Genomic DNA, 15,277 nt, shown 5'->3' with positions numbered 1-15,277 from the left:
CATTACAATTTCTCAGCATTAATAATGAGTACTTGTTGAAAGACACCAATCCCCACTAGTTTGTTAGCGAACCCCTCAAATTAAAGAGGCAAATTGTCCGTGTATAACTTTACAGTGTCTGCCAGGATAATTATTGGTTTAAACTATAGCATTGAACTGAAATATATGTACCATTAATCAAAGTAATATCGCTAATTAATTAGTATAAAACTACCATGCACATAGTAGTTTGTGCCATCTTTGGTTAATGATCCAATGTGCAAAATATAGTACTACTAGTATGCAGTAGAGCAAGCAATAATACACTAATATAGAGAAATGCAAATAGCAGCTAGCTAGCAACATATTGTTATGACTCGCAATATCATGTGAGTTTCATTTTCTATCTAATACTAGTAAATCATACACATTATTTTGTAAATTTAAATTAATAATAAATAATAAATTAAAGAGTTTACTACAAAGTGCACTGTTATAACATTTTCCTATCCTAATTAATGGGAAACAATTATACATAAGCCCCTATCTTGATATCGAAAAAACTTACAAAGCAACGTACTGTTTTTTTTTTCTTAGCGCTAATTAGTGAGACCCTTATATTTCGTTTTCTTATCAGCAAAGTTAAAAAATATTGTTACCGAAGGGTGCCGCGATACTCTATTTGGTGATGAGAGTACCCCCTTGAACTATATCATCAGACTTATAATTTGTTGTTTTCTCTGGGTTGTTCTAGCTAAAAGTATGATTCAAATTTTTTAACTCAAAAATAAATGATTGAGAATAGCAATTATGTTACCAACCTCAAAATTATATACTTATACGTGAGGGAAGGGAGAGAAAAAATGTGTGGGTAACAGTTGGGCGTTCAGAGAATAATTAGTTCTTTTGTCGCATAATGGTAGATAATCCTAAAAAGCTTCCGAATTTCAATCTAAAGATTATGAGAGAAATCATAAACTGCATATTGATTAATCATTATAAGTTACCATAAAGCTGTAACTAGTTTTTAATTAGTAAACAATTATTAACCCGGTTCTCTAATTCTATTCTCGATCATATATTCTCTCGGTCAAGTATACACAATACATAAGTGTCCAATAAATATGCATTTGCGGCTATCACTTAATTATAAGGCAACGATAGATTTATATTATTATTAAGAAAAGAAGGACAACGGCAGCAGATAGATCCAATCATCAATTAAACAAAAGGGGTTTGGTTAACGCTAGCTCATTTGTCGTATAAGGATGCTGAATGGAATCTCATTTTCAGGAGATAAAAAATAAAAATTTAGAGTAGGGGATGGCAGCGTTTTGTACAGAAAAAAATAATGAACAATGTAGGCCATTAAGGGAACATTACATTATTATTTATTCCTTAATATAATATATCCCTTCCTCTTCCTCCGGTGTATATAAAGATGGTGATAAATGATCATGATCATCAGCACAAAGCTGAAGAGATATTAATAGAGCCAGAAACAATTAATTCCAAATTAGAATCCTCAAATTCCAAAATTGAAAAGGTCAAGATGACTGGTACAGGATCTCCTTGTGGAGCCTGCAAGTTCTTGAGAAGAAAATGTGTGAGAGGCTGTGTTTTTGCACCTTACTTTTGCCAAGAGCAAGGTGCTACCCATTTTGCAGCCATTCATAAGGTCTTTGGTGCAAGCAATGTCTCAAAGCTCCTCGCTCACCTTCCTGTGAGTGATCGTTGTGAAGCTGCTGTCACAATCTCCTATGAAGCTCAAGCCAGACTTCAGGATCCAATTTATGGATGTGTCTCCCATATTTTTGCACTCCAACAACAGGTTTGTTAATTTCCCTCTCACAATTTATATATAATTGAAAGCCCTAGCTCGCTAACATGTGCTTAATTTGTAGTTTTGTACTATAAATTAACAGGAGAAATCAATTTACATCCCTCATTTTTATCATTCATTTTCTGGGAAAATTTAATAAATAAGATTAAGGATTTATTACGATCATTAGATTTAAAAAAATAATAATAAAGATGAAATTTTTGGTGTAAGTTGATCCCCTTATAAATTAATTAGTATAAACATATATATAAACATGCACCTTTGCTTAATTCATCGAGCTGATTCATGCAATTGATTGAGTAGAGTATATAAATTATTGTAAATTTTTTAGTTCCTATTTTTGATTTCTATGCATCAAAAGATTTTGCTTAATTTGATATTTGTATATATATAGGTGGTCAATTTACAAGCACAGCTAGCTTACCTTAAGGAACAAGCAGCTCAGAGTTGTCTCAATGGCACTATCAATGAAAACCCTAATGAAAAATTATTGGAAAAATCTTCTGCTGCTTTACCCCAAGACCTTCAAAGTTGGTTTCAGTTGGAAAATTCCAACCTGGGGCCAGAATTTCTTCCTAACATGTGTACTAATTTATCAACACAACATTATGGGAACAATGCTCTCATGATGGAAGATCTAAACCCTATTGGGGTTAATAATGAAAATTCAGGAGCCATGGAAGAAAGCAGCTCCTTCTCCAGCTTTGATGAGAGTTCTAATAATAGCTACTCTATGTCCTATGACATGCAAACAAACAGGAGGACGTGGGGTTTTCATGAAGTGGAGGATCTACATTCAGTGGCTTTTGGATACGGAACTCGATCACATTCATGAAGGAATTGATGAAGAAAAGTTTATCAATTTTGAATTGCTGCTGCATATTAATGTGAAGCATGCACTATATATACTCTGTTGCCGTAAATAAGCTAGGAAAGCATAGGAATGTTGATATTATTATAATTGGAATGGAATTAGCCCACCCTCTTCTATTGTCTTTAATCTAGTTTAATCCTGTTAAATCACTGATAAACTCTCTGGATTTGTATGAGATTATGAGTGCTAATTGAATTGGTTTGTTCCTAGCACTAGCACATATCCTAAATCTTGACTTAATAAATCCTATCCCTAGATACCTTAATGATATTTTTACTTCCCTTTATTAAATACAACACGTTTGGTGTGGAATATTTTAGAACATTATTAAGGGTGTGTCGGTATTTTTCTTCTCCACATATATCCTCTCCTTGCCAGACAATCTTCTTCGTCACTTTGTGAGAAACTAATCCCTTCATTTAAAGTCAACTCCTATTTATTTGAAAACCCTAGTGTGTGTGTTTGTATTCTCATTTAACCATGTTGAATGTAAATCTAACATTTAAGGTGGATTCACTTTCAACGTGTCTCGGAAAGTTCAATTGGGCTAAACCAAACACACTGTAAGTGAATGAGAATACCAAAGTAACTGATTGTACTTCAAACATTCCAAAGTAGTAGCAGATTAATTAAGTTCAGAAACCGAGCAGGGATCACTCTATCAATTATAAGCATATTCTTCTGCAATAAATCCCTTGGAGCTCGACAAATTAAAGCACATACAGAGGATATGTGGTTCAGACTAAGTGGCACAACTAAAATATGTAATATTTATAAAGGAGGTTGTCTAACTTACCCCAAATAAAAATGAAGTTAAAAAATCCTATGATAAATTGGTATAATAAAGATTGTACCAATCATCTTCACTAATAATCTACTACAGGATTGTCTAATCCTATTTTTACTTAGATAAGTTAGAAAACCCCCATATTAATTACCTGAATGAGTTTTCTGGGCATTAAGCTACCACGGTTACTCATGATAACATACACTGCATTTGCTTATTTCCCCCACTGCACCTTTTGTTCACTGTTACAGGATGATAAGCATGTGAAATAAACATAAGGTTAAATATATCTGCTGTATATTCATTCTGCATGTAAAAAGTATAAATCTGTCTGCCATAGTTCCTTGGTTTTAATTATAGATATGATACGATACTGAAGATATATATTACTTTTTTTAGCTCTATTTGGTATGGAAAAGCAGACTTCGGTTCTATACACTGCAGATTCATGAGATTTTGCTTTTTCAATGTCTCTTGCTTGTCTAATGTACATATTTATGAATGTGTGTTTACATATAATATACTGAGGGAATTTAGCTCGGTTGATTGAATAGAATACATGAATTGATCTAGTAAATATCTTGGTATTTGTTTTCAATCCTTACATATAAAAAAAATTATTAATATAGTTTCTATCCAGCTTTCAAGTCTAGATGTGGGGCAGTTCATAACATATGTATTGTAAAATTAAGAAAGAACAGCCCTATGGCTACTCTGGACTCAAACACATCATTAACGTTTAAGGTATATTCTTGGGATAAGCTTGCTTTAAAATAAAGTTATTTTTTGAATTAACTAGATCCTCCTTTTAAAATAAACTTGTTTTTAAAATGTGTAAACAAGATTATATTTATTATTCATTTAATTTAAAATACATCATGATTTTAATCGCTAAAATTATTCTAGGACGGACTTGCATCCTGCCTAACCTGGGTATATATTAGAGTAATATGTTCCAGGATTCATTTAGCCTCGAAGATAAAACTATATGTTGATCTAACAAAAGTATGTTTTTGGATTTGATATATAAAAACAAAGGTGAATGGCGTTTAATTCATTTTTGTTGAGTGTATGGTACAACAAACTTGAACGAATGTATTCTGCTTCATCGTAAGGAATAATATAATTCTTTAAAACGTAAAGAAGTTTGGATTACTTCTTATATTTCTTTCACTAAATTTTGAAGACCTAAACAAAAGTGCATATATAGTTGACGAATATATATTAGTAAAAAAAATTATATACTAACTGATAATTAATTAGTCTTTTTTTTTTGTTCCTGCTATATAAATTGTTTGGCAAAATTCAGTTATTAATATACAGCTATTATGGGTTTATATATGAAAAATACATATTAAATTAATAATATGATCCACTAATAGTATATAAATTATATAATTATATATATACTTTTAAGATTAAGAAAGTAAATTAAGAGTTTTGCTTTTGGTAACAATACTTTTAAGATTAAGAAAGTAAATTAAAAGTTTTACTTTTTGGTAACAACATATTTAGGCGGTTTAACTTATGAGATCAAATCAATATATTCTAAGAATAAATATTTAAATTTTATCAATCTCATAAATATTATACTAAATTTCATATATCAATATAATTATTTATTAGTAAGAATAAATATTTGAATCTTATCGATCTGAAAAGTATTATACTAAATCCCATATATTAATTTCATATATTAACATAATTATCCATTAGTATAATATAACATATTGTTTGCATAAAATTATAATATCCATAGGAACATATCTAGCTAGTTTCTTTTTTCGTTAAACAAAATCTTTACCAACAAGACAAGTCTAATCGTTAATTAGTATATGAAATTTTATATAGTATCTAAAGTTGATGCACAAATAGTTTGATATTGTCAAGCATCATTGTATCTGTCCTTCCTAACCCATGCATGTATCTGACTATCCGTGTGTGTATTTAATGGTTTGATTTTGAGTGTAATTTAATTAAGTCTCCACTACGTATATCCTAAGTTTTGAATAAACGCCAGCCAGCTCCCGAACAGCAATCACACAGAGACAAGAAGCAAGCTGAATAATGAATACTTGAACATGCTGATATATAATGGCATGATTTGCATGAATAATGACTATTTGAAATCGTTTAAAAGTTGTTGTTTTTTGGCAGAAAAAAAAATGAAAATGGTTTAATATATAGTATTATAATCATGGAATTTAATTTATTCACTTGCTTAATCACAAGGCTTGCTCCAGTTATAGTATAGTCTCAGCCTCTCGGGATGTGCAATTTAATTTATCTCGCTTGCATTGGTTTTATTTTCTTTTGTGCTAGTGGATTAGTGCATCGCATGTTTGAGAGGAATATATAGAAAAATGTTTGTTTTTTCACCAAGAAACTTGAGTCTGTCTCTCTCCATGATTATCAAATATATTGGGATTCACTTTTCATTGGTTTCAGCTTCTACTCAATGGTGGTCCGTACTCTTTTAATTTGTTGTTTTATTATAATTTAAAAGTTGTTATCTTCCCCCAATACTAATTAATTCAAATGCCTTTTAAAATGGTTTATAGTAATGCAAATACAAATACTTTTACTATTAATTGGAAGGCTTATTTCAGATTTTGTGAAAAACGGTTGACAAGAACATTAAACTAATGCTAGGTAAAAATGTGAATAATATTATATATCTTGTAAAATGGTAAGTAAAAGTTTTGAATAATTTTCTAAAATAAGTGCATTGCTTTAAATGAAATTTTTTTTTATCAGAAAATAATGTTAGCTTTTTATTAATAGAGGAATCGAATTTGGAACTTTTTTCTTCTTAATCATTTAACTCACCGTATATCTCTTGTATTGATTCAAATGAATATATGACTGAAAAAAAACGTCTGAATCTTTTTTATAAAACGAAAAATAACCGTGTAATAAAGTCATATATAATTGTGAACAAAAGAAAGGGGAGGAATGTTTGGGTTTAATTATGTAGAAAGCAAAGAATTAACTTATCAAATTTATGGAAAGTATGGATCTTGTTGATCTCCTACTGGACTATTGCTTCCTGCACACTTTTTTTACCTTCAAGAATGACTAATTCGGAATAAAAAATTACTTTTTGGAATGTAGTTTTTTTATTTCTAGAATGACCAATCCGAAAGATCAATAAAACATTCCAAAAAGAGTGGAGGAAGTAACTTGGTAAGTACAGCCCTCCTAGTGTTGGGCAAGAGGTTCACATATGGTTTAAGCCCAATTCATAGATCCTGTATGGTCTGGGCTAGTTTACTATTTCAGGTGAATGAGTCAAGTTGTAGAACTTGAAAGATCAATGGGTGTGCAAAAAGGATGTGGCTGATCATTGTCTCCAAACTCTTAAGGTTGATGAGTTAAATTGAGGACCCCATTTCAGTAATTTTTTGCTACAACATAAGGATTTTGATAATTTTGTTTCAAGAACTTGAGCAGATCTTAATGTTGTTTCAATATTTGTATGATCCAAATTTGTAATTTTCACGTTCTTAAAATTAGTTATATATATGATGCATGTTTAGTTAATTAGTTTTTACAGATCAAAATATTATGGATTTCACCAATAATATTTTAATAGCTTCAGGGAAATCATAAAACAATTTCATGATTTAAGTTAAAGTACATCTAGAAGTTGGGTTACATATGATAATTAAATTGCACACTGTATATACAAGGATGAATCAGTTCTATAAGCTAAAATTTCTGTTTATATTTATTTATCATTACAAGTACTCTTTTATTATTTGATCATGACAGTGAACACTGAACACCCAATTCTTCCAATTTATTTTATTTTACATTTGAAAACAAAAAAAGAAAGTAAAGAGATGTATATTTAATAATCAAGTTAAATTGGGCCAATATTGACCCAATAACTTTGTTGTCTTTCGTTTTTGTTGTTTCACTGGAATTGGACCAACACAAGTCCACAGCTTGTTTAAAAATTCAATTAGGCCTTAGATAAGAAAAAAAAAAGAGCTTAATTTATATTGACATTTGTTATATCTAACTCCCTTAGTTTCTAAGTACACTCCCCTTATTCTTTTTTAAACCCAAATGACTTAAATAGCCTTCTTATCTCAAACTCTCTTCTTTCCCTCACATGATCGCACACTCCCCCCAACAATGCACTCTTTGTATGACAACAAAACATTCTCCCTCTCTTTCATTAGAATCATTCCTTTCTCTCACTCCATTTTTTACTTCCATGACAATAAAACATTCATTTTTTCCTCCCTTTCTTGGTTTTATTGATTTGGTAGGTTTATCCTCTTACTACAAATTAGGAAAAGTATTTACAAGCTTTGAATCTCCATACATGGTTTGCACATGTTGTGTAATTTGGTTAGAGGTTCAAGTGGTGAGTATAGACACATTAGAATGCTTTCTTTGTTTCCCACTTTATTGAAATTATCATATTTTTGGATTTTGGAACAAATGTAACATTTTTTCATTAAATTTTAGAAAGTACTTTCTATCTTTTTTGACTTCTAGAATACAAAATTAAAATTGTATACTGGAAATGTATTTTCTAAAACCAATAATTATGTGTTCCATGAAGTGTATTTCTGAAGGACATTTAGATTTGTGTTTCAAAAAATACTTTCTGAAATACAAAATTTTAAACATTAATTTTGGAATGCACTTTTCTGGAATGATGATATAAGGATATTATGGGTATAGTGAATATTTATAATGGTAAGGGGAGTGTAATTAGAAAAAAATGAGGAGTGGATATAAAAAATGCCTTTATATTCCCTTTTGCTTCATTACTTTTTTCTTACTACAATGGGCCAACATGGGCCCAGTAGTTTGAATTTGTTTGAATTTTCTTTTGTTTGTAAATTTCTATTTCCCTTTTGCTTCATTACTTTTTCTTTTGTTTATTTTCCTACCCGGACAATCACCGTAGTAGTGACAAGTGACATCACCCAACCCCAACAAATTTATTCAGTCAATTAAAGGGCTGTATTTGCGTACAAAATAGTAAAAACAATGCTTTGAAAAATATGGCCGGACAAGTGTAAATCAATGCAAAAATGAACATGTTGAAACAACACAAAGTACAATGAGACCCAAACGCATTACCAATTTACATTGCTATTTTGCATACACCCTAATTTTTTGTAAAATCCATGCAAACAATTGTAATCATATATATAAAAAAAGTGAAACAAGCAGGGTAAACTTCAAGCAGCTAACAAATTCATAAGCATGTTACAAACACCAGCCACGTATGAATCAAAGCTATAACAAATGAGGACATCGGTACAAATAGTGAAACTGCCGTGACCTCCGATGTCTGCCGCAAGCTCCGTCGTGTTCTGTTTGAATACCCCTCTGCATAGCTCAGTTGATAGTGATGAGAGAATATGGGTCTGTGTATGTCCCAAGTTATCGATACCAGTCCCTATTATGTTCCAGGGATCGAATTCTTACTTGTATTTACCAGTTGATTTTGAATGAAATGAAGTAACAGAGTTACTATAAAAGAATAAATTAATTATCCTCGATCGAGCTTCCATGATTCTACTTGTATTATTTTTTCCCCTGTAATGAGAAGAAGCAATATCAAACGTTGAAATTTTTTAATTTTCATGTAGTATTAACTTTCATAGTGTGAAGAAGAGAAAGTTAGTTTGAAAAAAAAAAAAACTCATGACTCAACACCAATAATTAACTGTAGCTGTGTAAACGACGTTGAATTTAATTGTAATTTCTGTGTACAGGTGTCTTCTATGTATAGGTGTCTCCAGATTTCATGTTATTATAGAATCCAGGAAATACTGTGTCTACTCATATGTATACAAAATCATCAGTGTTTAGGTACTATTAGAAAAACACACTAATGTTAGGTAAACCTATTCGTTAAAATTTACAAAACGAGAAAGTGGGGTCCAATAACTGACCCTAGGTTATGCTTGCTTTTAACCATTAGTCCTTTATGGGACAAGAACAATGATAAACTTCTACCACAAAATGAATTTATGGGTTTGAAAGAAAGAGAAAAATGAAAAAAAAGAAAGAAAAGAAAAGAAATTAAAGTGACAGACCTAATAGTAATAAGAAATGTGATTAGAAAGAATAAGAGAAATAAAAGAAAACACTAGTGAAAAAGGAAATAGAAAAAAATGTATATTTATATTTGTTTCATTCTTTTTCCGAAAATAAAATCTTAAAAAGAAGTCTCATCAATACAGCCAGGGAATGAAGGAAACATTGCATTTGGATCGAAACATAGCTAGCGACTTGATAACTTTTGACTTAAGTTACTGTTGATTTCCAACTTTTAGCAACATAAACCTGTACAAAAGTTTTATAGACACGTGGACTCATAAGCTATGATTAAGGCTCGTGCATGATCTCTTTTGGTCCCCTTAGTTGCTTTTTCGTTTCTTTGCTAAAAAAACAAAAGTAGTGTCCAAAAATTTTTGCTCACAATTTTTCTTCTTACAAATAGCTCACAACTAATGTGAATACCATACTGCTTATACTAGCATAGAAGGGCAGAGAAGAGACCAATTTGTGTTTATTTATTACTATCTCAATTTTAAATATATATTTTTTAACTAATTCACAGACAGTTTAAAAAAAAATTCTTATTTAGAAATGGAAGTAATAAGAGAAATGAATCTTAATAAAATTATACATAGAATGTTTCTCTTAAGATTTTTTAAAAAAAATTCTATTTAGAAAGACGGGGCAGGATTATCAAACACATAGATCAGCTGGTGTTAAATTGTTCTAGATATGATTAACTCATGGATTTGAGTTTGAATTTTAATTACATAATTATATTAAATACTTGACAAAAGAATTTTGTTGCTTATAAAATTTAATAGAGTAGGATTGTTCTTTTTTTTTAAAAAAAAAAAGAGAACGGAGGAGGACAGGAAGGCCACATAATTCAAAGGTAATCATTATTGAACTTCAAAGGAAAAATAATGCAGAATATTGGGAAAAAATGTAGAACAATTCAAGACAATCCCTATTTTATAGGCTTCCTATTTTAGTTCAAGGGATGTGTAATTATTTGTTCTATTTCAAATAAAACTACATTATTTAAACATTGGAAGTTAATTACTACGCTAGTTTAAGTAAACACAATATAACTCGTCAGAGTGCTAGAGAGAAAAAGAGTTTGCCAGTCTTAAAAATTTTGATTTCTTTTGGATTGAATCCAAAAACAGAAAAGCCAAAATCCTAATGTTGGTTTAGGCTTATCATTTATGGCAAGCACGTTTCTCCTTGACACTCTCATCAGTATATACAACACTAGCAAAAGGCTATCTCCCTTCAACATCAAAGGAATATTAATATCCTTCAAGAAATTAAACAAAGACAATTAATTAAGGATTAATTAGCTTTAATTATAGCTAGCCTAGTCACAGTTCCTTATCATCCTAAGTGCCAATTCTTGCAGCTCACCCAAGTCATTGTTATATGATCTTTTCTTAGAATTACAGGCTTGCAGTGCGAAATATTCCTCTCTGCTGCTTTGTACATCTAGCATGCTCATTCCATCATTGATGCTGCTATAACCCAATGAATCGAGTGAGCTCTGAGGAGATATGAGGTTATTCATGGAAGTGGGACAAAATGGATTGAATGATTGTGCAACATTCTCTGACCAATGATTCTCAAAGTTCCTGGGCTCCATGTGGTTCTGGTCTAGCTGTGCCTTCATTTGCATTACTTGTGCCTGCAAGCATGCTACCTACATCAAAACCAAATGACAAAAACTAATCGTGTAAGAGAAGAGAATCCACGATCAATTAATAATGACTGCTTATACAAGAAAATAATACGATGACAGGGAAAACGATATTTTGTAGCGATTTTAATCTCTTAAAGACCCAATTATAATTTGTTTTAGTTTAAATACCTAATTAAAAATTCACAAACAGTTCACAGAACCACCAGTGATTAATTTAAACCTTCAGAAGTCTTAATTTATAACCGTTCCTACCTGTTGTTGCAAGGCGAAAATATGGGAGACACAACCATAAACAGGGTCTCTAAGGCGAGCTTGAGCTTCATAAGCAATTGTGAGTATTGCCTCAAAACGACCGTGAGCTGGTATACGCAAGAGCAGCTTGGAAACGTTGCTAGCACCGAACACCTTATGAATGGCAGCGAATTTAGCAGCTCCTTGTTCTGAGCAAAAGTAAGGTGCAAAGATGCAATCAGTGACACACTTTCTTCGCAGAAACTTGCATGCCCCACAGGGAGATCCGAAGCCAGAAGAAGAACCAGAGCCAGTTGCAGAAGCCATAGCGTGTGTACCTGTGCTTTAGAATAATGGAATCGTGTTATTATTATCACTTATTAGTGTGTGAAGCTGAAAGAAGTGATTAAGTTTTTTAGGCACACGGGCACACTGGGAAATGGTGCAAAAATCTGGGGATTTATTTGAGGAGGGTGGGAGTGAGATTAAAGGAGGTGAAAGGACATGATTGAGAATAAGAGACAGAAAGAGAGGGAACTAAGTGTCTTGTAACAAATGTGAATGAGTGACATGGGAGGAACATGTGTAGGGTTCCAAGGGAACATTTGTTAATGATGGAGCCAACACCGGACCTTGTTTTTCAAATGCCATTTGGGTTAGAGTGTTAGGCTTTAGCTGAGTTATTTTGACTCTTAACCACATGCTTATTAGTAAACGTCAAAATTTCTTTAATTAGGATAAAACTTTGGTGCAATATCTTACTTGTTCAATTTTGTTTTTTTATTTAATAATCTTTTTATTCCTACCCTTCATTTCACCGTTACATTTTAGTTCATATACTTAATGTGTGTTTGAAAATGATGTGAGCGTAAAAAATTACTTATGCCTGAAATAATATATATTAATTAGTTGGCTTCTACGTATTTTAACTTTTGGACATACTAAAGACTAAACATATGTAAGACAGATCCACGTTCTAAAATATGTTACAAACACCTACTGAGTTAGTTTATGTTTAATCTTTACACATGCAATTTTTTTCTTTATATTTTAGTCTATATTATTCGCTTTGTAACCATGTAAAAACTATCACAAAATTTGTTAGATAAGGGCGGTGGCAATAGGCTTCCGACACGGCGGAGCAAGCCTAGCTTCGATCACGTTGGATATAGAGGTGAGCAAGAGAGAGAGGATTCTGGGATTTCTAGTGGTCCAAATCTAGTTTAAATCTAGAATGAAGTTGAAATTAGTTTAATCCTTCAAAGTGAAGGGCTTTTATAAAAGTAATCTAACGGAAGATTTCGTTATGGACACGTGACTACATGAAATGAGTCCTCACTCCTAACAAGATATAACTTGCCAACTGTTAAGATGATATATATATCTCAAAAGGTTCAAACTCGAGATACATTTGTAACATAATTAAAATAATGGGCTATAAATATAAAATAAAATACTCATAAAAATCAAAACATAGTATTTAATGACTAAAACATACTGGTAAAATGTAGGAGCTAAATGATTAATTAAATATTATTTAATTAAAATTTAGCAATTTCATTAACAAATGTTGACATTTACTCATTTATAATAAGGGTTGGCATTTGTTATATTCCTTTAGAATTATTAAAGAGATAAGGAAGGAAGAAAGAAAAATTAGGAAGTGAAAAAATTACAACTATTTAATTATATCTCCAACTTCTTTACATGCGATAATCATGATGTTATTTATTTGTCTGATACACTCGTGTGCCTCTCTGCATTATCACGCGGTTAGTTGAATTTCAGAAGTATTGACTAATTTTTTTGTTTGTCTTTCCGCCGAACGCCGCACCTAGGAAGTGCAAGTTTTTGTCGCTTTCGGATGCTGCCACCTGCCGGTAAAGTCTCCCGACAACTTCCTACTCACTTGTTCATTCAATGTTTATTTATGTTTTATGTCGGTTCATGATAACATATATTTTTTTTAAAAAAATATTTACGTACTAAAGCTGGAATTAATTGTAATTACACTAAATAATAAGCATAAATAATTTAAAATAGATAAAATTGTTGATTCCATAAAATAGCATAAAAATATGGACCAACAACAGTAGTTGTGTTTTAGCTTTAGCACCAATTCTTTTTCTTAATAAATACTTTTTATTTTTAATGTTCTACATGAATTTATAATATGATTTCAATAACTTTAATTTAATCCAACTGTTACCTGTATTGGTCCAAATAGTAGTATTTTTTTACTTCTTCTTAAATAAAGTGTTAAATTTAAGACCTATGATGAATGAGAAAAAAAAATACTGAAAGTATATACTTTTATTTTTCTTTAAAAAAATTGATGAGGACAAAAATGAGCCTCATTGTGCTATGTCATTTATTCTTTTGTTAGTTTTCTTCCCTAGAAGTGTTACGTTTTCTCATATTTATGATTAGGAAAGCGACCTGTAGTCTGTAGAAGAAATAAAAATAACGTGAAAGTGTGAAACGTCCCGTTCACAATTATACGACCACGAAGACTTTCTTAAAGTTTTAACTTTTAAACTTAGTCTAACTTGTTATTTAAATCAGGTTTGTCTATATTTTCTGCTTAAAAACAAAAGTTTGTTCACAAATAGAATAGTTTAATTAATTAAGGAACTGCAGCAGTGATGAACTCTTCTGACCTTCTGGCTTGGAAACTAGATTCTTTAATGATACGACTAAAAACAAAAGCGAGTCCGTGTTTAACTAACTGTTTCTGAATTGGAGTTAGATATAACTAGAATTTTAATGTTTGTAGATGAATTGAGTAAATATATTTCTATATATAATTAGTTTATTATATGAATAAAAAAATAATTTTAAATTCAAAACATTTGTTATGATTTAAAATAAGATTTAACTTAAATGTAAAGATAACAACATATTCTTAATAACAATAACTAATTAATACACTTCAGTTTAAATTGTAAATATTAGTAATTATTCATTTAAAATAAAATATAATTTAAAGATAATAATATATTCATATTCTCATAAATTTTAGTGAGTGAAATTGATCATAATGTAATAAGAAAAATGGTAATTTAATGGTTTTTTTTAAAGGTGGGGTGAAGTTAGCAAATAAGAGGATGCGAATAACAATGGAATTTTTTTAATGGATTCAAAGTATCACCACCACCGTATGGTTGGAAGTTGGGCAGTGCTATGAAAACTTGCACTGGTCACTTCTGGCAATTGCTTTCTGCACTCCCCGAAATGGCAGGACGTAATATGGGAAGTGCAGAAAAAAAACACCAGTCACTGCTTTGATCTTGTGGGACACTGAGTAATAATGTGATCACTTGCTTATAGTAGTTGTAAATTTTTTTAGTGCAATGACGAACAATATGTGGAAATTGCTTGCATGAAAAACATTAGATTTGTATCATATTGCGTCCTTTACCTTGACTTTGTGAAGCATAGGCAGCTGTAACTAGCTTTTAGACCAATTCGTCATGGGACATCCTGGAGTAAGTAAACGCTGCTCTTCTATTGGTAATTCAATTCACCAACACAAACATTATTTGAAGAAGGAAGGAACAAGACTCCAATTTGGCAAAGCAAGTCGTAAAACCTTTGAACTCTTATTGGGGTTTCATGGGAAATTGGTCTCCTTGACTAATATGGTAGACCTCTTGAATGACAGCAACTGAATCTTTAGGAACAACATGTAATTTGTGATTTCAAGCTCAAGTTAAAAGCGCTTGGCAGCGTAATCTTGGTTTTCATGATCAATACGCTTAATGTAATTTTGATATCTTTCTTGATTACCTATTCCTCCACATATTTACAACTATTAATGATAGATAT

At 31.0% G+C, this 15,277-nt stretch overlaps 2 protein-coding genes across 2 annotated transcripts; one reads left to right on the top strand and one right to left on the bottom strand.

The window, feature by feature from the left end:
• The first annotated feature begins 1,423 nt into the window (after positions 1–1,423).
• Positions 1,424–3,166, top strand: LOC100776678 (LOB domain-containing protein 29). Its single transcript, XM_003536883.5, has 2 exons — positions 1,424–1,810; positions 2,217–3,166. Exons 1-2 carry the CDS (start codon positions 1,532–1,534, stop codon positions 2,655–2,657), a joined length of 720 nt encoding a protein of 239 aa, XP_003536931.1. The 5' UTR covers positions 1,424–1,531; the 3' UTR covers positions 2,658–3,166.
• A 7,357-nt stretch (positions 3,167–10,523) lies between these two features.
• Positions 10,524–12,129, bottom strand: LOC100776145 (LOB domain-containing protein 16). Its single transcript, XM_003536882.5, has 2 exons — positions 11,471–12,129; positions 10,524–11,218 (listed from the first exon to the last, which is right to left on the bottom strand). The coding sequence occupies exons 1-2, from the start codon at positions 11,774–11,776 to the stop codon at positions 10,883–10,885; spliced, it is 642 nt and encodes a 213-aa protein (XP_003536930.1). The 5' UTR covers positions 11,777–12,129; the 3' UTR covers positions 10,524–10,882.
• Positions 12,130–15,277: the final 3,148 nt, after the last annotated feature.

The sequence above is a fragment of the Glycine max genome, chromosome 10 (assembly GCF_000004515.6).
Source record: "Glycine max cultivar Williams 82 chromosome 10, Glycine_max_v4.0, whole genome shotgun sequence".
NCBI lineage: Eukaryota > Viridiplantae > Streptophyta > Magnoliopsida > Fabales > Fabaceae > Glycine > Glycine max.
This window is presented reverse-complemented; position numbering and strand designations above follow the sequence as displayed.

Excerpts from the sequence above, each read along its gene's own strand:
- LOC100776678 (XM_003536883.5), top strand. The coding sequence starts at position 1,532 with ATGACTGGTACAGGATCTCCTTGTGGAGCCTGCAAGTTCTTGAGAAGA. Across the intron at positions 1,811-2,216 it reads TTTTTGCACTCCAACAACAG|GTGGTCAATTTACAAGCACA; the intron begins GTTTGTTAATTT and ends GTATATATATAG.
- LOC100776145 (XM_003536882.5), bottom strand. The coding sequence starts at position 11,776 with ATGGCTTCTGCAACTGGCTCTGGTTCTTCTTCTGGCTTCGGATCTCCC. Across the intron at positions 11,219-11,470 it reads TTTTCGCCTTGCAACAACAG|GTAGCATGCTTGCAGGCACA; the intron begins GTAGGAACGGTT and ends GTTTTGATGTAG.